The sequence below is a fragment of the Oryza brachyantha genome, chromosome 7 (assembly GCF_000231095.2).
Source record: "Oryza brachyantha chromosome 7, ObraRS2, whole genome shotgun sequence".
In the NCBI taxonomy this organism is placed as follows: domain Eukaryota; kingdom Viridiplantae; phylum Streptophyta; class Magnoliopsida; order Poales; family Poaceae; genus Oryza; species Oryza brachyantha.
In genome coordinates, this window is record NC_023169.2 from 15,542,675 (window position 1) to 15,567,379 (window position 24,705).

A 24,705-nucleotide genomic window follows, 5' to 3' on the forward strand; every position below is an offset into this window, starting at 1 on the left:
GATTGGTGAAGAAACCTAGGTCCAAAGAGATGGTAGATGTCAGGGATAAATCTTGACAGATTTGAAATGCTTCTTACTTTGATGTCACCACAAATATATCCCAAAATTTGTACAGAAATCTCATGAAAATTTAGGCTGGGCCGGCCCATTACGGTGTATTCTCGTGTGGATGTTCTCCTCCTCCTGGACTATGGAGTGTCTTCTTCTTCTTCCCCGTCCCGCCCTCCTCCGACCAACCGCCCGCCCATTTCCCGAACCCAACGCGGCCGACGAGCCGAACCCTCCCTCAATGACTCCGTGCTCCCGCAGACCTAGCGCAGGGGAGGTGTAGCCCATGGGGATCACGGAGGAGCAGCGCCTCCGCATCGAGGCCAACCGCCTCGCCGCCCTTGAGAGGCGCAAGCGCTACGCGGAAGCCGCCGCCGCCGCCGCCGATGCCGATGCCTCGGCGGTGTGGAGGCTCGCCAAGTGCCCAAGATTCGCTCCGCCTCAGCCTCCGCCGCCGCCGCAGCCCCCGGTGGGGTTCAAGGTGGTGCTGGAGGTGTGCAGCCCCGAGGATTTCTCGGTGGCGGTGGGGCCCGCCGACGGCGTGGCCTACCCCGGCGAGGCCGAGTGCCTCCGCGCCGTCCAAGATTGCGTCGCTTCGGTACGGCCAATCCGCCCTTCATCTCTTCTCTAATGGAGTCTTCTACGCATTTTGCTAATCTAGGCTGGCTCTAATTGGGAATCAACTCTTTCTTGTTCTTGTCATATGCTGTTCGAGAAACTCGGTTTTTTCTTGGATGCCACGGGCGTTTCTTTCTCAAGGTTTTGTTATTTTAGCGTTTCTTGGAGTCCGTGGATATTTGCAAGCATGACATGTTCTTTATCTGATGGTGTTATTCGATAAATGTATGCGCTTTTCGTTTGGATTTTTCTTCACCTTTGTTCATACGAGTTTAAGTTTAAGTTTTCCTTGATCAACATAGTCTTCCTAGTTCGCAAGTTCGCTAAGTGTGCAAGTCCCCAAAACTTGTGAATCCAAACTTTTGATGTCACATGTAGATTGTACCCATCAACGATTACTCCCTTCACACACTTGGCCAATAATCTCGAGGTAGAAGCGTTACACACTTATGTTCACAGCATATGAGGTTGAATCCTGAAAGCGTTTTAAGACTTTTAGCATGGCCATTTAAAATATAAGCTTTATGGATAATTACGGCCTTGCCGGTGCCTATTGAGTATGTATTATGATTTATGAATAGAAGAAACTGATATTTCTTCTTTATTTTTATTTGATGTTGTATCAACATAATGACCATGCCACAGTTTTTTGTGAGCAATATAAATAGCCTTGGCAACCAATGGCTATAAGCACTAAATGGGGATGAATTATGATGTGGAGGATAATACAGTGTAGAGTACTTGTTTTCTAGGGGTAAAGTAATGAGTAAGCATAAAAGAGCAAACATTTGCTGTTATATTTAACCTGTTTTGGTCGGTTTTCTTGAATGATATGTTCTTTATCTGGAATCAAAACTGATCCTCCCCCTGTAATGTTGGTAAGGCTGTACCATTCTCTACAACACAAAGTCAAAGCGGCCATCTTTTCTCTGTCTTTAAGCTCATGGATCATGAGCTGGTGTTAAAATGCCTGAAGAAGTTGCCTGGAGTTGCTGTGCAAGATATACCTTACAAAACAAGGAATGTTATTAAGAACCTCCCTAAGTTCTTTGCTGAAAGCTGCGCTTCTGATAAAGAAGTTGATGAGCTTCTCACAAAGTTGCCACAGCACTTGCGAGATGCACTCCTACCCTTTCAACTTGAAGGTGTGAGGTTTGGGCTTCAAAGGAATGGGCGGTGCCTTATTGCAGATGAGATGGGGCTTGGTAAGACTCTCCAGGTGAGCATTTTACACAAGAACATGCAACCATTGCAATTCTGTATGACTATTGTAGGGAACTAGGGATGCTTGTGTATATGACTAAAGTATTATTGGTGAAAACACTTTTGGAGCTTACAGAATGCTGTAGTTTGGTCATTTGGGGCACACCTGTAAAGCATGTTACTGTTTTAACAGTAATAATTTTGACTTATATGAATATTAAACTACAATTCCATTTTAGTTTCAGTACCAAACAATTCTTAATAACGAGTTAATTTTGGATTATATGAATACTTGAATGATTGGGATTTTGAGCATTATTTTTTTCCCTGTGAAAGGAGCACATTCTCATACATGTAAATGCAGGCAATTGCAATAGCTTGCTGCTACAAGGATGAGGGCCCCGTGTTAATAGTGTGCCCAGCTGTTTTGCGCTATACATGGGCAGAGGAATTGGAAAGATGGGATCCTTCATTTCTGCCGAAAGATATTCATCTCGGTAATTCATTGGTTAATCATTCAGAGATCTAATATTCTTTACTGTTTGTTGATATGAAATCTGGTATTATAATTATTGCAATTCTCTAGTATATAAAAGTCATTTTGCTTTTGATAAGTGTTAAGTGCCGATCTTATCTTTGCCCACATTTTCATTGGTCCTCAATGCTTTCTCTTTACTCTAGTCGAATTCCAGTAAGTATATTATTTTTTACCTTTTAATTTAAAAACACATACATTTTATTCTTCATAGGTTGTGGACTGTAGTTCTTTTATATAACATTGTATATTTTTTGTTTGATGTATTGCAAGTTCTGAATGGTGGACATCGGGAAAGTTACATTCATTGCATCAATCTAGTTGCAGTGCAGATCATTGTGCCATGTGAACTTTGGTAGAGTGTCTATGTGATATAAAAGATTAGATGACATGTATCTATTTGTTGATTGTTCCATTCCACTGCTATTTTTTAGGTCAATTATCATGGGATTTGATTGAACTCATTTCCGAGGATCAGCTAGAATTTTATAAATCTTTCATTGAAGTTGCACTAGCTAAAAATGAAATGCTTTCATGAGCTGTACAAAAGGAATTATAATGCATCACCGCAGATTGTTTTGACCTGAGTTGAAAAATGTGAACTTTCACCCCAAGCTTAATCATCATAAGTTTTTTACTCAAGTCTCCCAGTATGCTTGAGGTTTAAAACTTTAAATAGTGCCTTTAACTTTTGGCTGAGTCATATATTTGTGCAATATAAATTAGATTCTTCTATATTAGTGAAGAACTGAAGATACTGTTTAAAAAATATGCCTAATATCATATATTTCTTGTCACCTATCCTTCAATTCTAGATACTATTCTATGTAGCCTGCCTTTCAGTTTTGTTATATACTTAATATTTTAAAAGGAACACTATTTTAACAGTTCAATTGTCATTGTCCGATCCACAGTGTTTGGTCATCAAGGCAGTCTTGAACGTTTAGGAGCTTGTCCGAGGGCAGTGGTTATTTCATATCAGATGCTAAGCCGCCTTCGCACAAGCATGATGAATAGGAGATGGGCACTGATGATTGTTGATGAATCGCACAACATTCGCTGCACACAGAAAAAGCATGAAAAAAATGAGGTACTTATATCATCAGCTTGTCATGCAACTTTATCAATGCAATTAATATAGAGTATACAACTCCTTAATTTCCCAACCCATGAGACCACAATGGTGATTCTTGGTACACATGGTAAATCATGTTTTATTTATGCTAGCAATGAATCACTTCTTATGAAATAGAATTCTTTTAGTTGATTTTATTGATCTGCTAGCATTTCTCCCTGCTTTCTGAAACATTACAACGTGTAAATGTTGAACTTAAGTCAATCAATTTATTCGAACTGCTTCAGCCACCTAATGTATCAACATTGCACTTGCTTCACTACTGGTAAGGGACCATTAAAACTGTTTTATGACTCGTGACAGACACAAGCTGTACTGGAACTAGCGCCAAATATCAGTCGCATTGTGCTTCTCTCTGGGACACCCTCTTTGTCAAGGTTGTAACTTTAAATATATTTGGTTGAATGTCTCTTAAAGCTTCTTATACTGTTGTGCTATTTGACTCATTGATATCTGGATCTCCAATCATGCAGATAGCTGCTATGATATGTGACATGTTTTCTGTGCACCATCTAAACAATTTTAAAATTCCAGAAATGGTAGAAATATCCAAGCTACCCATGCCTTGTAATTGAGAAAAGGGAATGATGAAAACTCTTTTAACTATCATAGTTCAATTTTCTGCAATTTTACAGAAACTTCTGTCTGTTACTCTTTCAACCATTTCTGTTGATCCAATTTATTTTTACTTTCTAACATTATTTTCAAATGTATTGTCTGCATTGTGTTCATTGGTTACTAGTAATTAATAGTTACTTGCAATATCTTCCTTTTTCCATGTTTGGGCTCAGTGTCTGTGTCAGTTTGTAACTGAGGACATTGTAGAGTGTGCAAGTATATTCTTTCATTCATATATGTTTCCTTCTTTACTTAAGTGATCTGATTTCTTGCTACTGATGTATGGTTTACTTATGAATTATGATAGTCTTAATTGGAGACTTTTATTTGCTTGTTAGATGTATCTCATAGTTTGTTTTCTCCTAGGTGACAATAGACCTTTTGACATCTATCATCAGATAAACATACTATGGTAAGGAAAAGGTGAATGCCATTGTATTGTGTTAGTCTTATTGGACTTTTCTGATCACACTTCCGTGGCTTTTCAGGCCCCATTTGCTTGGCAGCGATAAATTTGACTTTGCAAACAAATATTGCTTGCCACATACTGTTCGAGGCTTCAAGGGGAGAACTTACCGGGTATTATGAGTGACTGGTTTCTCAAGCCAGAGTTCTAGATTTTCTATTGCTTTTTTTAGATAATGTCTAGCTTTCTATTGCTAAGCTTTATTATGTTGTTATTCCCTATGCTTCACAATATTTTTCTGGTGTGCACACAATAGTCCAGCGGTTTATAGTGGAATTGGACTGTGGTTGCTTTATTAGATAGATGTACAACTACTCTATCTAATGGCAACAAATTTGGTTTGGTTTTATCAACTGTGCTACTTTTTTGTGTCTTGGATTGTGGACCAGACATATAATGCGAAACAGGGAGTATTTGTTTTCTGTGTGCCATCTATGCTGTTCATGCACAAATCAATTTCAGTAAACTGTGAAATAGTTTATGGAAACATAAAAAGCCAGTACTTCCAAACAGTTTATGCCAGTAGAGGAGTATTTGTAGATAAAACATTTGGTTCTGTTGAGGGCTGTCACCATGATTTTTCTCTGCAGGATTTTTCAAAGGGTGTTCGGTTGACAGAGTTAAATGTTTTGCTCAGTCAGACTCTCATGGTCTGTTCTCTCTCTGTTATTTAAGCCTATTATGCATAGTTTATTTTGGTCATGTTGTTCATGATATGGTATCGTAATTTGATATTCATGCTATCCCTAAATTAATTTATGCTAAATCTGAAAATGTTTCAGTATGTTATGCTGATGATATTTCCCCATGGATCTGTAAATGGAAAATTTGGTATTGTGATGCCGGAAGTTCACGAGTTTAGATTCATATAACCATACCATAAAAAAACTGAAGTGCACTCCAATACAATCAGAATTTTGCAAATTTCCTTTTTATATTATATATTTCTATTATTAGTATGCTTGCAAATATTGTGATATTATCAATTGTTGAATTGTGTCGCCACACCCCATGTTAACCACATTGTGTTTTTGTCTTGTAATTGATTGTTAATCGCCCATTTTATGTCAAACTAACTGATGGTTTTTGCTTATGTTGTAGATTAGGCGCTTGAAGGAGCATTTGTTGAATGAACTACCTCCCAAGCGTCGGCAGATTATTAGGTTGAAACTGGATGCATCAGATATCAAGACAGCTACATCATCTTGTATCAAAGGGGTGAACACTAGCAATGAGATTCCAACAATTGTCTCACCAGACAATAGCAATGACTGTGAGGAGGTGAACTTGGAAGAAGGTAGCATTCATTGTGCTAATAGAAGATATGATAACATGACCTCCTGTCAGTTATAATTTTATGTGCCTTAATGATGGTGACATATGTAGTACACACATCGTTGCATCTGTAATATTTGATAATGGCCAGAGATATCAGAACTATACCAAAAATGCAACAACTTGAAAGAGAGTAATTTCATTGAGGCCTGCGTGGCATTTGCGGCATATTCAATACCAAACATGTGTGGATTTAGAACTTTGCAAATGTCTGTTAGTCATGGAATTAGCGATGCAATAGGCCACAGTATAAGATTGTACTTGACACTATCCGAATTGAGATTTATTTACAAATTCCTTTCAAAAAAAAGCCATTTTCATATCTAGAAGATTAAAACATCAAGAAAAAGATGACCAGCTTTCTTTTATTTCTGTTCTGAAGAACACTGCATGTATATCAACTAGAAATGTTAGTGCAACAGTGCAACTTTTTGTTCTACTTTTAAATACTAGCTACTTTATAGGTGAAGAATATTACTTGTTACTTCCAACCATTATACCTTTTTCTAAACTTCTGATATTTTAAGCATTTTGCCCATGATCAAAACATCATGTTTCTTTTTGACAAACCATCACCTTTTTTTTAAGAGTAGCCTACCACTTTAAAGGAGACAGATTACCTCTTTTTATCCTTATGTAACATGCTCCTCGTTTCATAAATAATTATTAATATAGTGCTGTTAAATGTAACACTGATATTAGCACTCGGGACAAAGCATATGTTTTCCACCATTTTATTGTTCAAGACTATTTGCTTCTTGCAAACTTTGTGCTCATTCCCTTGTATTTCTTTTTCATTTGCCCACAGCTGATTGTTGCAAGAAATCTCCAAGGGACCTCAGTGCACAAGAAATTGGTATTGCAAAAATACCTGGGTTCAGTGAGTGGTTCTTAAATCATTTCATAATGAAAGAACCAGCTGATAATGATAGTCTGAACTCTCAGTCTTGCCAGAAAACAATAATTTTTGCCCATCATTTAAAGGTCCTAGATGGAGTGCAGGTAATCATGAGGTTTCTTTTAAGTTATAACTGTATTTTTATGATGAGTTTATCATGCTATTTTTCTCTTCACTGTAGATAATAAGCATCTTGAACTATAAGAAAACAGTTAAAATCACAACTATGTTACTTTATGTAATTTTGATTTTGCAAGTACCACTTCAACTGTTTGTAGCTCTCTGTCTCAATAAGATTCACTTCCACCTAATGAAATGGAAGTTTTCATCTTTAAAATAAACGGAAGAAAATAAATGATATGTGTCAAGAAGCTGGACTATAGGAACTCATATGATAGTAGCACTAGTGCATGTGTAAAATTGGTCTGGTCATGTACGTGTGGCTGGCACAGTTTTATACAAGCCACGAGTACCATATCCAGCGTTCTGTCATATAATACCCTTTCTTCTGGACTGTTTAATCTGCTTATAATGATTTGGAAGTCTTGATGTGCATGACACTTCACATGCATTGGCAAATCAATCAGGCGCATGCTCTCACGTTTTAGCAGCTGTCACTAGATCAAACTAAATTATACCATCTAAATTTATGAAAAGCATTTGCCAACACTTTTTACTGAAGTTTTTCTTTGTATGTAGGTGTTTGTCACAGAGCAGGGGATCAAGTTTGTCCGCATTGATGGCAGCACATTTCCTAGGGAAAGGAAAGATGCTGTCGATTCTTTTCGTTTAAATCCAGAGGTTGTTCCTTCCCTTCCATTTGATTCATACTTGGTATTCCATATGATACTCTCAAGTTTTACTCCCAAACTGCCTCACCATTATTTACTACTTTACTATTTCTTCTACTTTCTACCAAATAGGTAAAGGTTGCAATTATTGGAATTACTGCTGGTGGTGTTGGTTTAGATTTCTCATCTGCTCAGAATGTTGTTTTCGTGGAGCTCCCAAAATCAGCTTCAGAGTTGCTTCAGGTCCTTAGCTTTTCCTTATCCTGCACATACATTGACTTTTTTCACCATCCTGTGCTGTGTAGCATTAGTCACAGTGCAGACTAATATTATTTATGCCTATTGTAGTAAGTGCAGTATTGTTCACTGTGCCTGCTGGTGTAGCTAATTGGAGTTTAGAGATAAGAATAGTTAGTTTCTTTATTGATTTTATTTTTTTATAGATATATTCCATGTACTAGAGTTTTTTTTTTTCAGATAGAAATGTTTTCCATAGGGATCAGATCAAATTATCCCCTATCAGTTGAGTAAGGAAAAATATTTCTATCCTATTTGCTTAAATACTTCTCTCTATTTGCTAGTACAATTTGATCAAATTATATTGGGAAGGAGGTTGTACCTTTCAAACCCTTTACTGCTCTTATCCAAACTGTCTATTGCCATTGTGCATGATCTTTATCCCAATGTGGACTAAGATCATCTTGTATGTTATGCTGGTAGACGAAACAAATCAATAACAGTAAATATGTGGTCCATGCGCATATGTGTTTTCATGTTTTTACATGCTTAATTTGTGCTCTCTTGTTTACAGGCTTGGTGTGCCCTACTGTTAGTCTGTTTGTGTTTCTTTGTTTTATCTCTAACTGTTTGCTACATAAACATAGGCTGAGGATAGAGCTCATAGGCGAGGTCAAACAAATGCTGTCAACATATATATATTCTGTGCAAAGGTTAGTTCCTTTTTTCCTGTAGCGTATTTTGTAGTTTCGTTAAATGTAACTATAAATTGTTCTGTTTTGTCTTGCTCACAGAACACATCAGATGAATTACATTGGCTTCATTTGAACCAGAGTCTGTTCCGGGTCTCATCATTGATGAATGGAAAGAAAGATGCTATAAGAGAGATTGAGGTAGGCCATAGGTCAAGTAATTGTTTATTATATTGTTCCTTAGGAAGGCTGGGATCGGCTGTACTACAATGTAAGCGTACAGTTGTTTGGATTGAGTTGCTTCCATGGTCTGTAACAAGTGACAGTATAAGCATGCACCCATTGTTTGGACTTTGGAATGAGGTTTTTCTATAGTTTACAACATGATGTGCCGCATTCAACACTGCTAATGAACTTTAGAAAAAGTCAGCTGAATTTGTACTGAATATTTGCAAGTTTTCATTCAATCATTTCAATTTCATTTTGGTGCTTTAAAAGTACAAAATAATTTACAAAATGAACAAAAATATTTTACAAGTACTGTAAAAAGTCTGATATCATTGAACTTCAAAAATTTAAGAGGGGCTTGATGCACTACTTAATATACCTTTGCAGCTGAGACATAGTTTCTATATCACTCCTGGAATCAATTGGCTTAATAGAATCTTTGAACATGGTTAACAGACCAATTAAGGGACTGTTTTTTTTTTTCTATTTGGTGTTTATTCATTCAACTTAGCTTCCTTCTTTCTAAGGTTGATCAAGTTTACCACCTTGAGGAAAGCAGTAAAGCCGAGGGAAAAACACAGCATTTGTGTCTTCCTTTGGAGAATCATAATGCAGGTAAAACATCTGAAAATCTCTAACAAATAATTGATGCGTTGGTTCGTAGTAATTAGTATCACAAGCTGGTAAGTGAAATAAAAGGTTGAGTTATTTGAACCTCATGCAGATTGTGGGAATGGACCAGAACAGAATTTAGAAAGTGATGATATGTCCATTGAGAATCTTCCTGGCCTCAATGAGATCGATTTTGAGTCAGATTTCTTCAGTATTAGGACAATTCCTCTTCACTTTGAGGTAGAAAAGAGGCATTACTTCCAGATTTTGATACCTGTTTACTAGTACTTGCTACTTATCAGTTCCTATGAGGCCGTCTATGATTGATTATCAACTGTCTTGTGTGTGTGCCTTGCCCCCTTAGGATGAAAGCCTTCATACAGTAATGCAAAGTAATCCATCACCAACAGCACGTGAAGAAATAGCTTGCAATAGTTCCATCTCACAAGCTTCAGTTGTTTGCCCTTCAATTTCAAGCGCTAAATCAGTAAAGGTAATAAAACGTTCTTGTTTGTATCATACAATACAATATTTTGCACTATATCCTATGCAACATCACCTCAAATATTGCAGGCTCGTCGGAGGCTTTCTGAAATTTTTCAGACTTTAGGCCTTCCGGCAACTACGGATTGCCATATTCAAGTGAAGTTTCTGCGATTTGAGGTTAAACTGTCTTGTACATGTACTTGTTTATGCTTTTACCCTCTGTTCACAGACTGTTGTCATGACTTGTCTCATTATCTGAAGTTAATTTCACTTCACAGTCCATTTTGTCTTCATTCCTTCATTTCCTTTTATTTATCTTCACGTTTGACAGGTTAGCCAGCACACAGGCCGAATTCATGTGTACATATGTGTTCCTGGGCATGATTCAAGACCCAGACCACTTTTTGAAAACTTCCTGCCAGAAGAAGTAGATTCACCTTTATGTTCTGATAATGCCAAAAAAGCAAGAAATCTGCTCTTGAAGAGGGATCCTGCATTTTGCAATACATTCAAAGCATTCGTGAAGGAATGGTTGGCGTTAAGACCAATTGAGCAGAAGAGACTACTGGGAAAGCCCTTACAGCTTCCCTTGAGCCTTGAGTTGTGCTACCAGAACGATAACATCAACCACAGCACGAAAGTATGTTCCTCTTGATTTTTGAGTGAATGGTTTGAATATTGGTTTATTTTCTATGCTTTAATTCAAAATATTGCAGAAAATATGCAAAAGCAATGCTGGTTCCTTGTTAGTAACCGTATCTATTTATGCCATATGATTCTTTATGCAACTTTCTCTCGTATTCTAGAAATTGCTCAAGTTCTATTAGGATTTACTTTAACGGAGGATATGGATTTACTTTAATGCAGGATATTACAATGTTTGACTTTTTAACTGGTTTGGATGTTTTCTTCAGTCAATCAATTTTAGTAGCGGACTACCAAAGGCCAGCCTATTGTAGCTGTGCTGCAGAATTTAAGCTCTTTTTTTGTCATAAAATATACTCACTGTTTTTTTTATTTGATGCCGTTGACTTTTGGATATATGTTTGACTGCTCGTCTTATTCAATTTTTTTATGCGAATATGCAAATTATAAGCCATGCTTAAAGTTCCTTTAATGATAAATCAAATCATAACAAAATAATTACTAAAGCTTCTGCTTGTCTAATTATTAGGAACTATTTGAAGAGCTGCTTCTGTTTCTGTTTTGAATTACTTTAATGGTCAATGTTTGAATTTTGAATTAATTAGATTCTCTTTCTAAGCATATGATTGACTCTGGAATATTTGGAATAATTGAAATAATGAGAATCAGTGCAGAAATGTTTATGTTGTAGTATAAAATTTGATTCTTAGAAATGCTTATATTTTGGAAGGGGGGGAGTAATAATTATATATATTTTTTGAATAAGACAAATGGTCAAACGTAGACATAAAAGTCAATAATGTTAAATAAAAGAAGTGGAGGGAGCATGTATTTTCATAATTAGTAACTTAACATATACAAAAAAAGCAAAAATAAAACTGCAACTTTTAAGCCACCAGATCCACCACAGTGCCACACTAGCCATGAGGATCACATGGTAGCTATGGTTTGCTTATGCGCTGCTATCATGTCGCTCTGATGTATTAATTTTCCATTTGAAATACAATTTTGAGGAGTTGATTTACATCATGTATGATGTGTCGAATCTGATTTGGTGTCAAAATAAGAACATGAAATGAAAAACAGGACAAGTCCTGGCATTCCTTGGTCTAATCATGTTTCCTTTTTGTCTGTTGTGCTCTACTTTTATTCTTAGGGGTTGCTTAAAGGGGGGAGTAAGAGGCGTGTAACACCATTGTGTGATGTTAGTAATCCTTTGCCAGAGAATGCTGAATGGAGAAATGTGGTTTTGCATAATGGAACAACTAAAGAGAGAGTGTACACTCAAGCCTGGACTGTTCACGATGAACCTCTCTGCAAATTATGTCAAGAACCTTGCAAGTAATATTGCTCATTGTGCATTTCATTAGCCAATTGTGACTTTTTAATAATACTGTCGTTGTAATCAGTGGAGAGATTGCAAAGTCACCTGAATATTTTGAAGATCTATTCTGTGGTCTGTCTTGCTTTGAGGTGTACAGATCAAGAACTAGTAACAGATTCTTGCGGAAGGTACATTTTTTTTATCTTCGGCAATTAGCATAGATAAAGAAAAGAGAAACTGCATTATTTGATTAATAAAACTGGTACGCTAGCTATATGTGAAAATATGGAGCTATATGTACTAAAGCTTCTGCTTGTCTAATTATTAGGAACTATTTGAAGTTGAACATGGTATATGCTCCAAGTGCAACCTAGACTGTCAAAAGCTTGTCAAGCATATCAAACCCTTATGCAAGGAAAAGAGAGCAGAATACATTAGGAATGTTGCTCCAAATATTGCAGGAAGATCAAAATTGTAAGTGTTGTGATTTGGTTTTATACTTTTCCAATGTTCAATGCTTATGTTAACTTCTCTTTTGCATATCTAGACAACTTAAAGACTATTGTACATTGCCAATTTGTGGATTGATGATGACACTTTTTTATGTACTATATTGTACCATAGGCTAGATAAGCTTGTCCGTGAGCCAAGTGAGGGTAATGCTTGGCACGCAGATCATATAGTACCTGTATATAGAGGAGGAGGTAAAGTATGTACACAAGTTTTGCATGCTTGACTCTTAACAGCATGATCTAATCTATCTGACCTTTCGCAGGGGAATGCACACTTGAGAATTTGAGAACTCTATGTGTGGCTTGTCATTATGAGGTCACAAGGGCACAGCAAAAGGAGCGAAAGGAACTGACAAAGAGAGCTAAAGAGCTTTTGAAAAACACCGTTAATAATCAGCAGAAGGATGAAGTTAGTAGTCCTGTTCCTATTTAGAGTAACTTCGAACCTTTTTTCGGAAAATAAAAAGTTCTGAAATGAAGATCTTTCAAACTTATTGACACTATAAAAGGTTACTGTTGCCAATTTGCTATCATGCCATTTCTTAAGTACGGCGAAGAATGTGTTTTTGTGAACATCTTGCAAGGAAAACTATGTAGTAAATAGCTTGATCTGGATAATGTCTAATCCTTTGTTCTATTTAAACATGCACTCATTGACATCTATGTTACAATTACCTTTTTTTTTATTGCAGGCAAGTGAAGCAGCAGAAGAACTAGATGACAAATATTTGCTGGTTGCTGTCCCTGGCAGTGCCTACTCCTGAGTTTGGGTGGTCATTCTTTCAAAGAGCTTCAATGTTCTGTGTATATATTTTTTGAATGTAGTCAGTCATGTGTTGTTGCACTCGTGCATTGTATACCTTTTGGTTGCGATCTGCAACTATGTAGTGGGTTCTGGAATGATTGTGGGAAGAGGAAAGGAAATGGCAATTTTGTTTTTGCTGCCCACTGTGGCTCTATTATTGGAGGCAGCCATAGGGAAGGCGATGTGTTTTTCGCTTTTGAAAAATGAAAAGGTCAAATGATATATTTGTAAATAGAAACTAATTTATAATAAAACTTTTACATATATGTTTATAGCAATCTAAAAACTAAAACTGTAAAATAAATTATGATAAAAAACATCACTCCAAAGTCAATTTTGAATTTTTAATTTTAAATCTGGAGTTGATTTTGAGGTTTTTTTTATTAAAGTTTATTTCCTAGTTTTAGCTTTCAGATCATCATGAATAAAAGTTTTATTCGTAAACTATTTTTTATTTGTAAATATGTCGTTCGGTTTGTTTTGCTGTAAAGGCCAAAAGCCAAATATGTGTAACTGCTAAAGAATCAAGTAAAAGACACTGTCCACATAGGAAGAACGTGCAGCAGGGTTATCCCCTAATTTTCACCTTAATCGCAAACCGCATCGACCGATTCGTACGTGATCGCGAAGAACATGATGCAGAGATCAAATCTTTTACACTGATCAAACCACAAGCAAAACTGATTACCACATCTTTAATCAAACGATTATTAACTCATGATACAACGCAATCTGCTGTTCATTCTGCAAATGTCATGTCTAGCTAGGGCCTAGGAGTATCGTACGTGATAATACTATGCGCACGCGGGAGCCTTGAAGTTGGTGAACCTGACGAACGCGACGCCATGCGGCGCCACGCGCAGCGGCGCGCACCCGTCGGCCACGGCCGCCGGCCGGAGCTCGGGGATCTGGCCGCCCGGGGCGAGCACCAGCGGCTCGCCGTTGAGCAGCACCACCTGGCTCTGGATGTCGCCGCCGTGGGGGCTCAGGTGGTACTCCTCCCTCCGCCCGCCGCACGGCGCCGCGCCGAGCGGGCCGCCGGACACCGACACGTCGAACGCCGTCGAGTTGGACAGGTTGATGAGGAGCACCGTCAGCCCCGGCTGCTCCCTCGAGCAGTGCGCGTACGACCGGAGGTACGGCGCGCCGCCGCCGCCAGCGGTGGCCGCCTTGAGGGCCACCGGGCCCATGAGGCGGTGCCACAGCAGCGCGCCGTAGTAGTCGGGGTTGGGGACGAACGTGGTGGTGTTGAGGAGGCAGTAGTTGCCGCCGACGAGCGCCTGGCGGCAGTACACCTTGGTGCCGTACGCCGCCGACATGCCGAGCTGGTCCAGGTACCAGAAGCTGTCCACGTACCTGTCCGACACGTCCTTCCCGCCGCTGTTGTACGCGCCGCCGGCCTCGCCCACCCACGGCGAGCTCCACGGCCCGGCGTCCCGGACGGTGGTCGCCATGTCGCGGAACGTCTTCTTCGCCTGGTCGAGGTAGCTCGGGTCCTGCATCTTCTTGATCAGGTCACTGTCCTTTCCGGAGCCGAGGTTGTAGATGTGGTGGGTGACGCCGTCGACGGCGCCGGCGCCGGAGAAGCGCAGCATCTCCGAGAACCACGGGCCGTCGTAGAACCCGCCCGGCGCGAGGACCTTCGGCTCCTCGCCGCCGGTGCCGCTGTACACGCGCCCCACCATCCTCTTCAGCCTCGCCACGTCGCGGCCGTACTGCGCCGCCGCCACCCTCGCCGCCACGCCGCTGCCGCTCAGCTCGTTGCCGAGCTCCCACGACTCCACGCGGTACCCCTTGCCGACGGTGTACCGCATCAGGTCGCGCGCGTTCCGGCCGTCCCAGTCGCCGGCGTACAGGGTGTCGTTGCCGCCGGCCGCCTTGCTCCGCCCCCTCAGCGCGTTCAGCCCGAACGTCACCGTCGTGCTGATCAATCAAAAAAAAAAAAGATTTAACCTTTCTCCACACGACGATTAATTAATTAGCCGATAATTACACTTGTTCGCGGGGGGTAATTAATCACTTGGTCTTGCCGAAGAAGACGTTGAGCTCGTCCCATCGGTTCATATGGAGGCAGCCGTCGGTGAAGCCGAAGAGGCCGCCGTCGTCTCGCCGGAAGCTCCGGCAATGGCCGAAGTGGCTGCCGACTTTGTAACTCACCTGGTCCTGCAGAGATCCTCCAAGCCTGATCCTGAGCGAGTTGAACGCTGCAGCAGCAAACAAACCGCTGCTTAATTTCAGCACAAAAACTCAGAAGCAATTAACAATTTTTTGCAAACCAAGTGCTAATCATCATCATCATCACTGCAGATAATCTTTGATAGATCACTGATCTGTAAAATCAGTTTACCTTTGACTGCATTGTGGAGGATAGGATTATCCAGATCCTGCAAAAGCGAGAAGCGTCAGCTGTGAGAGTCTCCAAGAAAATTGATTAAGGTGGATGATCATGTGAGTGATTATTACCAGGTTAATGATGGAGGAGTTGTACCAGGGGCACATGCCGTAGTTGCACTTGTCGCTGGGCCACCAGTCGAGCGTCGCGCAGACGAAGTTGTCGTCGGTGCGGGCGATGGCCGTCGCCGCCTTGACCACCACGGTCGCCGCCGCCGCATTGCCGCCGGCGGCGGCGGGCTGCAGGCCGGAGAAGGGGACGAGGAGGGCGGCGAGCAGGGGAAGGACGACGACGGCGGCAGCCATTGTTCCAGAGTGTCACTGAACGGTTTGAAGTGAGATCAAACTATATAAATAAGAAAAAAAATATAGGATAAGGAATTTCATTTATATTTTTAGCAGGATTTGGATTTGTTACTGGGGGCAGAGTTTCCAGGACGAACTGTTTCTCATGCATCCAAGCAAACAAATTTTGGACTTGGAGACAAACCCAACGGCTTAGCTTACGCAAGAACACCTACGAGTTAGGGAGAAGTGGTTGGATCATGGATGGATCCACAGATTGATGCATGGATAAGCTGTTTATCTCTGACGCATAAAGATGTAGAAGGTTGACAAAAATATCAAGTGAAAACGTGATGAGTTTAGTAAATGTTTTTGCTTCATTTCAAAGCTGCGGAAAATCTAACTACTATGGGATGAACATTTGTTATACATCTCTGTAAAATCAAGATCAAATTCATCTGTGTTTGGGCGATTCCGGCTCTGCTATCATTGTAAGCAGTTGTACTATTGCATAGAAAGTAATTCCAGCCACATACTTATTGCATAGCAAGTAATTCCAGCAACATACTTAAGTGACCAATCGAATTACATCAAACTGACAAGGTACCGTCTTTTTGATAAATTTATCCTTTTAACAAACTTATCTTAAAATTGGCCCTTAACAAAAACTTTATTAAAAAATAGGTTGTTAGGTCAGCGCCAATATGTTTGGCGCTGATGCCCTATACTGCAGCGTCACATTCATTGGCGCTGAGCACTTACCAGCGTGGAGGCTGAGCCGATCATCCGGTTGACGTGGCAGTACACTCAGCGCTAAAGGCTCTGCCGCCGGCAATCTCAAGCTCAGCGCTAGCCTCCTCGGCGCTGAGACAGAGACCACTTGCAAAAATTAAATTGCAATAGAAGCAAGAACCGATGGAATCAAGCAGCTAGTAGTAGTCAAACAATTGTTTAGCTAGCTAGGTGATGTCGGTAGCTGATGATCGTGAATGCTTTATTACTTCGTTCCACACGTCGTATACAACATGGTATATACGCGGTTGTCTTGCATAGAGCATGACTAATACGAGCACCCCTTAGTATAAGCTATTCTACGTCCCATTCTTTTAAGACCTCTCAAGGTCCATCCCACCTAGGGTTTTTCTTACCGCGCAAGCCGCCAAAACCGTTGTACCGTGCTCCCGCGGATCCCGTACGGTAACCGCAAAAACCGGGATAAATTTGAATCTAAAAAATTTAAATTTAAACTCACGCGGTTTTCACGGCTTACCGCGTGGTTTGCCACGGTTACCGCGTGGTAAGCCACGCAAACCGCGGTACCTACTTGCTGAAACAACACATGAGAATGGCGGTTACCGCGGCTTATCGTGCGGTTTTTGTAGCCGAAACCGAGACCGCGGGTGTGATATCAAATGTAAAAAAAACTTTAAAAAATCTAGAAAAATACATAAAAAATAGAAAAATATTTTGTGACTATATTTATGACAATAGGACATGCTATAGGGAAAACAAGAAAATTTTCATATGATATTTTCTAAATTCTTAATATTGCAATATACAAACATACATCGGCATATCACCCTTCACCAAATAATTCACTCCAATAAAAATAATAACAACTTCATTTTGATTGTTGCGTCACAACTATACCTACTACCATTATTACGAATAAAACTATTTTTCTCTATACATATTTTTCATATATCCATCGTTGTATATTTGTATTTCAATATTATGTACCCTAGTGTCTAGTGTAAATTAATAATGACTCAACACTAAATATTCTTGACCATCCTCCTATGAAATATTACTTGCAATATGCTATTTTTTAATTTTGTTTCCAAAAATACTAGTTTATGATTTTTAATTACACTGGGAATACATTTTTTCATTAATTTCTTTGACAAAATTACACTATATATCAACATATACCACATATATTTTTTTCATTAAATTTCCTCAATTTTAAATTCTCCTCAAATTTAAACTCGTTTATCGCAGCTTACCAAAACTGTGGCTCCGCAGAGAGCACGGTTACCGCGGTAACCGCCGTGGTTTTCACGGTTTTGCAAACCCTGATCCCACCTCCCACCTTCCTCCCAAGGCCCAAAAACCACCCCCACCTCATTTAGAGGTTGGTCAAATGATTAATCCTGTGGGTCAACCTCTTTATGAGTTTCCTCTCATGTTAATCTAAGCTCACCTCGTCTCATAGGAATTGTACAGTAACACGACGATAAAAATGCAGTAACACGACGACTAATTTGCAGTAACAACGTCGAAACATACCCACGAGGGATCTACTTTTTAAATATATTTTTTAAACAATATGGTATAAAAGTTCTTAAAAAATAATATATGAGGTGAGAGATAAAGTTGTTTAAAGTTCAAAATCTTAAGAAATATATATAAATGCAGTAATCTATGCAGTAATGACGCTATGTTGCTATAAAATATGTATATTGTTACTGCACAATTGCAATAACGTTATGATAGAAGTGCAGTAACATTGTGATATACGTGCAGTAACATGTGTTGAACAATTGCAGTAACGTTGTGATAGAAATACAATAACATCACGATAGAAGTACAATAACATCATGACTGTGTACTGTTGCTACAGTACAACTAATGCATCTGAGAGAGCTAAAAATATTGTATTCTCAATCTTTAGATAGCAATATCTCATGTGTTTTATATTATTTTTTAAAACCGTTTTCATCACATTGGTTAAAAAATTGTGATTTAAAAAACTAGATCCGTCGTGACTATATTTTGACGTTGTTATTGTATTTGATAAGGCATGTTATTGTATTTTTTTCTTCGTGTTACTCCACTTTTCAGATAGACGAGAATTGACAAAGGTGAGGTGTAGAGAGAGTTCAAATGATAGGTTTGACCGGTGGGAGTTTTGGGCCTTTGAAAGGGGTGGGAGTGGTTTTGGGCCTTATGAAGGGAGAGGGCATAGAATAGCTTATTCTAAGGAGGTGCGCATATTAGTTTTACTATATATATATATATATATATATATATATATACACACACATATTGTCACGCTCTGAGTTTTACCTTAACCAAGAATAAATTAAATAATACATTAAAAATAATTGGTTAATTAAAGTTCAGGAGAAAACCTAGTGTAATTTAATTTAATTTAATTGAAAGTTTTTCGAAATGTTCTAAGATGTCCCGAAAGCATTTTAAATGATTAACATGATTTAAATTTGAATTGCAGTCAATAAAATTTACTCAAATAAACTTAATAAAAATTGGCAAAATTGAAGGCAATTTCTTTTTTCCCCTCATTTCTTTTTCCTTTCCTTTTTCCCTTCTTTCTTTCTCCTTTTCTTCCCTTTTCTTTTTCTTTTCCTTTTTTCCCTCCTGGCCGAACTCCCTCCCTGCCTCCTCGGCATGTGCGATCCTCCCCCTCCCCCCGGACGCATGCACATCTCCACCCTGCCAGCCAGCCGTGACCCCCGTCTCCACCTCTCTCACGTGAAAACAATTACAATCAATTAGGGCTCCAATTTTTATCTCTTTGAAACCTTATCTATTCCTTTTTAATAGGAGATGGATAACTAGATTTATCTCTAGCTCCCCTCTATAAATACCCCTACATCCTTGTCTCTTTTTCCCGTCTCCCTCTCCCGTGCACCTCCAACCACCTCCTGCGCCTCCGCTACTGCTGTACCGCCCCCTATCCAGGAGCTACGCAGCAAGCCGCTAGCAGCCCTGCTGCTCCCTGTTCGCAGCAGCCAAAGCCGATCTAATCTGTCGCCGATCTCAGGTTCGCATACGTTTTACTCATGCGAATCAATCTATTTCTGAACTACTGTTTAATTTCTTAGATTTTCTAATCTAATTAGCTAGCGTGAGATTGATCTACAATATGAAATTCAATTTCATACGTAGATTAGTTTTACGTTAAAGTCGTTTAGTTTCCAGTTTAGCGAATCGTTAAATCTCAATTTAACAGGTCGCTAACTCCTGCCGTTGTTCCGCTAATAGTTCACGCTTTCGCGTTTCGAAACTAATTCGTCGTGCGAATCTCTAATTCGTGCACGTTTTGGATTTGTTTTGCGAATACGTATTCTGTCCGCAATTTCTCGAGCCACGGCCCAACCCGCGCTTGAAGTCTCCTCCCGCCTCCCTCCTTTCTCTTCCCTCCCGCTCCCGCGCCGAACCAGGCCACGGCCACAGCCACACCCGCACCCGAAGTCCTGTCCTCCTCCCTCCTCTCTCGGGACACCAACAGGTAGACCCCACCTGTCGGGCCCGTCCCCTTCATCCAGCCGGCGCCCACGCCTGCGCGCGCCCGCACACCGCCGCACCGCGTCGCGCGCTGCCAGCTGTTTGCCATGTCGGCCACACCCGTCGCATCGCACCGCCATGTTGTCCCGGCCGTGCCGCGCCCTCATGCCCGCGCCACTACCGCCTACCTCACGTCGCCCGCCACGGTCGTGCGCAAGCGCGGGGCCGCTCCTTCCTACTGCGCCGCAATCGCTCTGTGGGTTCTCTGCACCGCGTCCGCTCGCCACCTTGTGCGCGCCGAGCTGCCTCGCTCACCGTGTCGCTGCTCGCTGCGCGCCTTCCTCGTCGCGCCCATGACCAAGTCACGTGCCCGCGCCATCGCATTGCCTCGCGCCGGCCGCTCCCCGCCCATGCGCTCGTTCCTCGCCGTGCCTTGTGCTCACCCCTCCGCGCTCGTGCACCTCCTCACCGAGGCATGCCGTGTGTGCGCCGCCGCCGAGTCGCTCGCCACCCCATGTCTCGCCATCGCGTCACGCACGCACCGCACGCCGCCGCCGCTATGCTCTACCTCGCCATCCGGCCCGCGAGCGCCGCGAGCCCGAGCCGTCGCGCGACGTGCGCTGCGCTGCTGCGTCCGCACGCACATCCCGGTCGCGCCGGTGCAACCACCTCTCCTCTTTCCCCGGCACCGCTAACCGCCGCCCGCACATCCCGGCGCCGCATCCCGACCACACCGCTAAACACCTCCCCGCCCTAGCCGGCGCTGCACCCCTATAAACCCCCTCTCCTTGCGCGTCGCCGCCGCCTTTTTCCGCAAGCACCGTCGCGCCACCGTCGCCCCGCCGCCGATTGATCTCGTCGCCAGGTCGCCAGTCGCACACCGCTCCTCCCATGCCCTCCTCGCGTAGCCGTGTCGCCCTCTCTCCTTTCGGCCGCGTCGTGCCGTCCCTCCCTGCCATCGCACGTGCTCGCGTGTCTACCCGCCGTGTCGCGCTGTGCCCCGCCCTTGCCTCGCCGCTCGGATGCGTCATGCCATCACGCCGCGTCACTGCGCCGCCTCACCGCCTCGTCGTCGCGGCATCCTGTCTCGTGCCACCGTCGCGCCAACACAGCTACCGCGCCTCTTCGCCGTGACAGCTGTGCGCGCTGCCGCTCACCTCCTCCATGCCTCCCTCGTTGTTCCATCGCGTCGCACCGTCGCCACGCCTGCATGTGCGCCGTGTTCGCGCCGCCCAATCGACGCGCGCACCAGCCGCCTCTCCGCCCGCGCCGGTCCAACGGCTGCGCCCTCTTGCCACCGATCGATCTCGCTGTCCACCGCTAGGATTGCTTGCCACCGGCCGTCATCTCGCGTCCCACCACCTCACCAAGTCAACGCCGCCCTCAACGCCGCCGGTGAGCCGCCCCACGCTCCTCCCCCTCTTTTCCTCTTTCCTTGGCCACGGCCTAACCGCGTCGCTCCTTAGCGCCGCCCCTCGCCGCACCGTCAGTCGTCGTCGCTGTCCGCTGCCGTCACGCCAACATCGTCGGTCGCCGCTCGCGCCGCCGCCTACCGCGTTGTTCGGCCGAGCCCCTGCGCTCTTCCCTCCCTCCTCTGCTCTCTCCCTCTGTCAAGTGGGCCCGGCCCATCGATCTCTCTCTCTCCCACCGTGGGCCCCGCCCTGTCAGCCCCTCCTTCCCCTCCTGTCTCACTGCCAAGTGGGGCCTAGCTGTCGGCGCCAGCTTCTCCTCTGCTGACGTCATCGTCTCCAATTAATTGCGCAATAATTCAATTAAGGTTTTCTGTTTAGTTTAAAAACACAGTTAATTTTCTAAAATTCATATGTAATTCATCTAGTCTCCGTTTAGGCCCATTCAAGTTTCATTAAATCCAGAAAATTGCCAAGAATCCATTAAAAATAGCTTCTTTCTCTGTTTCAGTAGTTTTATAGTCTAGTTTGCTTGTTTTGCCTTGTTTGTCGTAGGCTTTGACCTCGTCGCAGTGCTGTTCGTTCTCGAAGTCGTTGCCGAAGTTTCTCATGGGTCTAAGCAAGGCAAGTGGCACCCTTATTTGATCATATTGAACCCATGTTTATAAAATTCTCCCGCTTTACATTCAAACATGCATTGTTTTAATCTATTTATTTTATTTATCTATTGGGCATTTACCTTTATAGCCGTTGATTTCCACTTATTGTTATTGTCATCCCAGGGTAAATTTGACTAGAATTAGGGTTAGTCAATGCTTGTGTTTAGTTCAACTAGCTCACCTATTATCATTTAATTAATTGATTAGACTTTGATAACCTTTAATTGTTGTGATTATGGTTAATTTCCCGATGTGGATTAATGATAACTAAAATATTGCTTATGGTGGGCTATGAGTGCATGGTTTTGAGAGTTGCACCCATGGCAGTTAAGGACCGGTTCTCGGGAAACCCTGAAAGTCTTACACGTACTAACCACAAGCCAGAATGGACAACGGTGAGACTCGTAATCTAGCTTGTCCCTATTCGACGTACCAGGGCAAGGGTGAGCGTGATGGAGTATGGACGGGCAATCGTGGTGTAACAATAGCCTCTGCTGCTTCCGGATTCACTAAGGCACAAGAGAGGACTGCCCGACTTGGTGTATAGGAGGGGGTGAAACCTAAAGTACGGTGCGATTGTCTAGGGAGGGTTAGGTGAAAGGTCTTATCATGGTTTCCGTACTGAGGTATCGTGGTGATACGTTGGGGCATGGTAACATGCTTGGGAGCCATGTCTCGTGGATAAAGTTGTACACCTCTGCAGAGTAAAACTATTCGAATAGTCGTGCCCGCTGTTATTGGACGAACTGACAGATTCACTGGGATTAGTAAACCTTTTAAATAACTTGATTAATCTTGGAACTGGTTTGACCCCGTGCAATGTGGTGTAACGTTGGCAGTGGTTTGGGTCTGTCGCAACGTGGTTTAACGTTGGACAGAGGGTTGACCCTGTTGCAGTGTGGTGTAACGTTGGACAGTGGTTTAGGCCTGTTGCAACGTGGTGTAACGTTAGACAGTGGATGCTTATTTTAAATGTTTATTTTACCGTTTTATTCAGTCTATTTTGTTTACTGTTTTGCTAAATTATTACTTCTTTGTGCAATTTAACCTTAGCCTATGCTTGTTACCCAATTGCATTCATTATTTTCCCTCTCTTGGGTGTTACTTGTTGAGTACGGTGGTTTATACTCAACCTTGCTTAATTTTTTCCCCCACCAGAGAAAGTGCCAGAGTTTTAGACAGAAGGTTGTTCCCAAGGTTGAAGTGAGGTTTAGTCCGCCGTCGAGAATGCCTGTGCTGTGAAGCCGTCGTCGCCAGCTGAAGGTGAAGATTAGATGGATCAAGTCTTGTTTTTATTTTTCGCTGTATTTCGATAGATAATTGTTTTTATTTATTTTTAAGTCGTGGAACTGTATATTAATTTGTCATAGTGTGTACTCGGGCTGATTCCTGGACCGAGATTTAATACATGCTATTGTTCAGAAATTTGGTGTAAATTTCTGGGCGTGACACATATACACACATATATATACATGTGCATATATACACATACATATTCATATATACATATATCCACACACACACACACACACACACACACACATATATATATATATATATATATATATATATATATATATATATATATATACACACACACAGAGCAAGACTAATACGCGCATCTCCTTAGTATAAACTATTCTTACTCCCCTCACTTTCAAGGCCCATTCTACCTCCCATCCCTCTTTCTTAGGCCTAAAAATCATCCTACCTCAATTGAAGGTTGGTCAAAGAGTTTTCCACGTGGGTCAACCTCTTATGGGCTTTCCCTCTTGTCTATCAAGTCCACCCCTCGTATCCTAGAAATTCCGCAGTAACACGAAGGAAAAAATATAGTAACACGGCAACTAATTCACTGTAACAACGTCGAAACATACCCATGAAAGATCTAGCTACTTTTTTTAATCACTTTTTTTCTAACAATTTGGTAGAAAACTTTTTTAAAAAATAATATATGAGGTGAGAGATAAAGTTGTTTAAAGTTTGAAATCTTAAGAAATATCTATAGGATTTGTATTAGTATACACTAATGTTATGACAATAGCTGCAGTAACGCTATACATTCTATGTAGCAATAACACCATGTTACTATAAAATATGAGTATTGTTACTACAATTATGCAGTAACATAACGGTATAAGTGCAGTAACATATGCGTTTACTGCACAATTACATTAACGTTGTGATATAAGTATAATAACATCATGATCGAAGGGCAGTAACACGAGGTGTGACTGCATACTATTGCTACAATACGATTAATACATGTGGGAGAAGGAGAACTAAAAGGTTATATTTCCAATCTTTAGAGAGCAATATCTCATATGTCTTATATTTTTTTTAAAACCGTTTTTACTATCACGGTTAAAAAATTTAATTTAAAAACTAGATCCGTCATGATGTTGTTACTGTATTTTATAAGACATATTACTGTATTTTTGACTTCGTGTTACTGCACTTTTCAGACAGACGAGACTGGATAAATGTGAGGTGTGGAGAGAGGTTAAAGAATGGATTTGACC

General features: G+C 41.6%; 2 protein-coding genes across 5 annotated transcripts; one reads left to right on the top strand and one right to left on the bottom strand.

Moving 5' to 3' along the window:
* The first annotated feature begins 216 nt into the window (after positions 1–216).
* On the top strand, positions 217–13,398 carry LOC102701188 (DNA annealing helicase and endonuclease ZRANB3). 3 transcript variants are annotated; one of them, XM_040526453.1, is made up of 25 exons: positions 217–646; positions 1,550–1,885; positions 2,234–2,366; positions 3,319–3,494; positions 3,843–3,916; positions 4,534–4,569; positions 4,646–4,736; positions 5,214–5,273; positions 5,725–5,920; positions 6,767–6,960; positions 7,556–7,657; positions 7,780–7,890; positions 8,532–8,597; positions 8,718–8,777; positions 9,332–9,419; positions 9,529–9,656; positions 9,781–9,909; positions 9,990–10,079; positions 10,234–10,542; positions 11,704–11,888; positions 11,957–12,059; positions 12,200–12,345; positions 12,496–12,575; positions 12,647–12,792; positions 13,076–13,398. In XM_040526453.1, exons 1-25 carry the CDS (start codon positions 335–337, stop codon positions 13,145–13,147), a joined length of 3,423 nt encoding a protein of 1,140 aa, XP_040382387.1. In that variant the 5' UTR covers positions 217–334; the 3' UTR covers positions 13,148–13,398. The 3 variants fall into 3 exon arrangements, with proteins under 3 accessions (XP_040382387.1, XP_040382386.1, XP_015695434.2); XM_040526452.1 differs by having other exon boundaries at positions 218–646; positions 8,679–8,777; XM_015839948.2 differs by having other exon boundaries at positions 218–646; positions 7,843–7,890; positions 8,679–8,777.
* A 313-nt stretch (positions 13,399–13,711) lies between these two features.
* LOC102718196 (heparanase-like protein 1) lies at positions 13,712–16,018 on the bottom strand. Of its 2 annotated transcripts, XM_040526198.1 has the most exons (5): positions 15,998–16,018; positions 15,652–15,900; positions 15,536–15,572; positions 15,209–15,392; positions 13,712–15,111 (listed from the first exon to the last, which is right to left on the bottom strand). In XM_040526198.1, the coding sequence occupies exons 2-5, from the start codon at positions 15,883–15,885 to the stop codon at positions 13,983–13,985; spliced, it is 1,584 nt and encodes a 527-aa protein (XP_040382132.1). In that variant the 5' UTR covers positions 15,886–15,900; positions 15,998–16,018; the 3' UTR covers positions 13,712–13,982. The 2 variants fall into 2 exon arrangements, with proteins under 2 accessions (XP_040382132.1, XP_040382131.1); XM_040526197.1 differs by lacking the exon at positions 15,998–16,018 and having other exon boundaries at positions 15,652–15,928.
* Between the last annotated feature and the right edge of the window lie 8,687 nt (positions 16,019–24,705).

Bases quoted from the DNA above. Each gene is read 5' to 3' on its own strand.
- LOC102701188 (XM_040526452.1), top strand. From the start codon at position 335: ATGGGGATCACGGAGGAGCAGCGCCTCCGCATCGAGGCCAACCGCCTC. The intron at 647-1,549 runs GTACGGCCAATC...AATGTTGGTAAG, and splicing joins TCCAAGATTGCGTCGCTTCG to GCTGTACCATTCTCTACAAC. The intron at 2,367-3,318 runs GTAATTCATTGG...TCCGATCCACAG, and splicing joins GCCGAAAGATATTCATCTCG to TGTTTGGTCATCAAGGCAGT.
- LOC102718196 (XM_040526198.1), bottom strand. From the start codon at position 15,885: ATGGCTGCCGCCGTCGTCGTCCTTCCCCTGCTCGCCGCCCTCCTCGTC. The intron at 15,573-15,651 runs GTAATAATCACT...TCGCTTTTGCAG, and splicing joins ACTCCTCCATCATTAACCTG to GATCTGGATAATCCTATCCT. The intron at 15,112-15,208 runs GTGATTAATTAC...TTGATTGATCAG, and splicing joins GTCTTCTTCGGCAAGACCAA to CACGACGGTGACGTTCGGGC.